This window comes from Loa loa (assembly GCF_000183805.2).
Source record: "Loa loa unplaced genomic scaffold supercont3.3015, whole genome shotgun sequence".
Taxonomy (NCBI): Eukaryota; Metazoa; Nematoda; class Chromadorea; order Rhabditida; family Onchocercidae; genus Loa; species Loa loa.
Window position 1 is genome coordinate 1 of NW_018111193.1, and position 1140 is coordinate 1140.

General features: G+C 21.8%; 1 protein-coding gene across 1 annotated transcript; it reads left to right on the forward strand.

Moving 5' to 3' along the window:
• Positions 1-870: 870 nt before the first annotated feature.
• On the forward strand, positions 871-1038 carry LOAG_15870 (hypothetical protein; the record flags this gene model as incomplete). The annotated part of the gene is made up of 1 exon (XM_003151358.2): positions 871-1038. A coding segment is annotated over one exon (168 nt), but the record flags the coding sequence as incomplete, so codon positions are not given.
• Positions 1039-1140: the final 102 nt, after the last annotated feature.

The following is a 1140-nucleotide window of genomic DNA, read 5'->3' on the forward strand; positions in this document are numbered from 1 at the left end:
GAGAGAGAGAGAGAGAGAGAGAGAGAGAGAAAGATGGGTAGTTTGTTGTATTATTTCCCTCCAAATTTTTACATTAATTATTTCATTAGAGATAAGATGAAACATGTTCTTTTTTCTTTTTTCGGTCTTTCAATTAATTGTTCCTTTCTCATCACCGTATGGTGCAAATTAAATGTATTAGGAAAATTGTGAAAATGAAGGGACCATTTATTTTTAATTTTAAAATTTTAATTTTTTGATCTTTGAGTTATTTAATTTTAATGTAAAAAATTGAAATTTTATTTAAAATTATATAAATTTAGAAATTTTACGCCAAAAATTTGAATAATATATAACTTTCTTTATTGAACTAAAATAGTAATTCATATTGTGAAATAAAAATAAAAAATTAACCTAATATTTCCTATAATTCGTTTCTTTTCTATTTCTTCATCAATTTAATTAAATATGAATTAAAAAATTAAAATTAATTTAATTAAATATGAATTAATTTAATTAAATATGAATCAGTTTGATTAAATATAAATTTAAATTAAATGTGAAATTAATAGATTTAAAATTCAAATATGAATTTTATAAATAATTTTTGGATATTTATTTGCAGATAAAATTGATGATTCAGGTAGTATACCTGTAACTAGTGCTACACCTATATATTCATTAAATATAACTCGAACAACTACTCATTATTCATCCGTAAGTATTTTATTTGTGTATTTGTTCAAAAAAAAACTATATAAAAATCATTTTCATTCATTTCGAATTATATTTTAATTTAAATTTTTAAACTTTCATTTTTTATTTTTAAAATTAAATTACGAATATTTTATTAATTATAAAATATAATTAATAAATTATTTCATGTTATAGTTTGATATTCATGAATTGGAACTTGAACCAGATGAAGAAGATGTAGCAATTGAAGAGATTCCAGCAACTACAGTAACTAGTATAACAGTACAATCATGGACGACAACATCCAAAAGGCCATTACTACCATTAACACCATTAATAACCGAACAAACAGCGCCACCAACTGTATTCGATGAGAAACATAACATTCCATTTGATACTTTGCTCAAGCCTGGTGTTTTAGCTGGTAAGTATATCTTTTTTTTTTTTTTTTTTTTTTTATCAAAT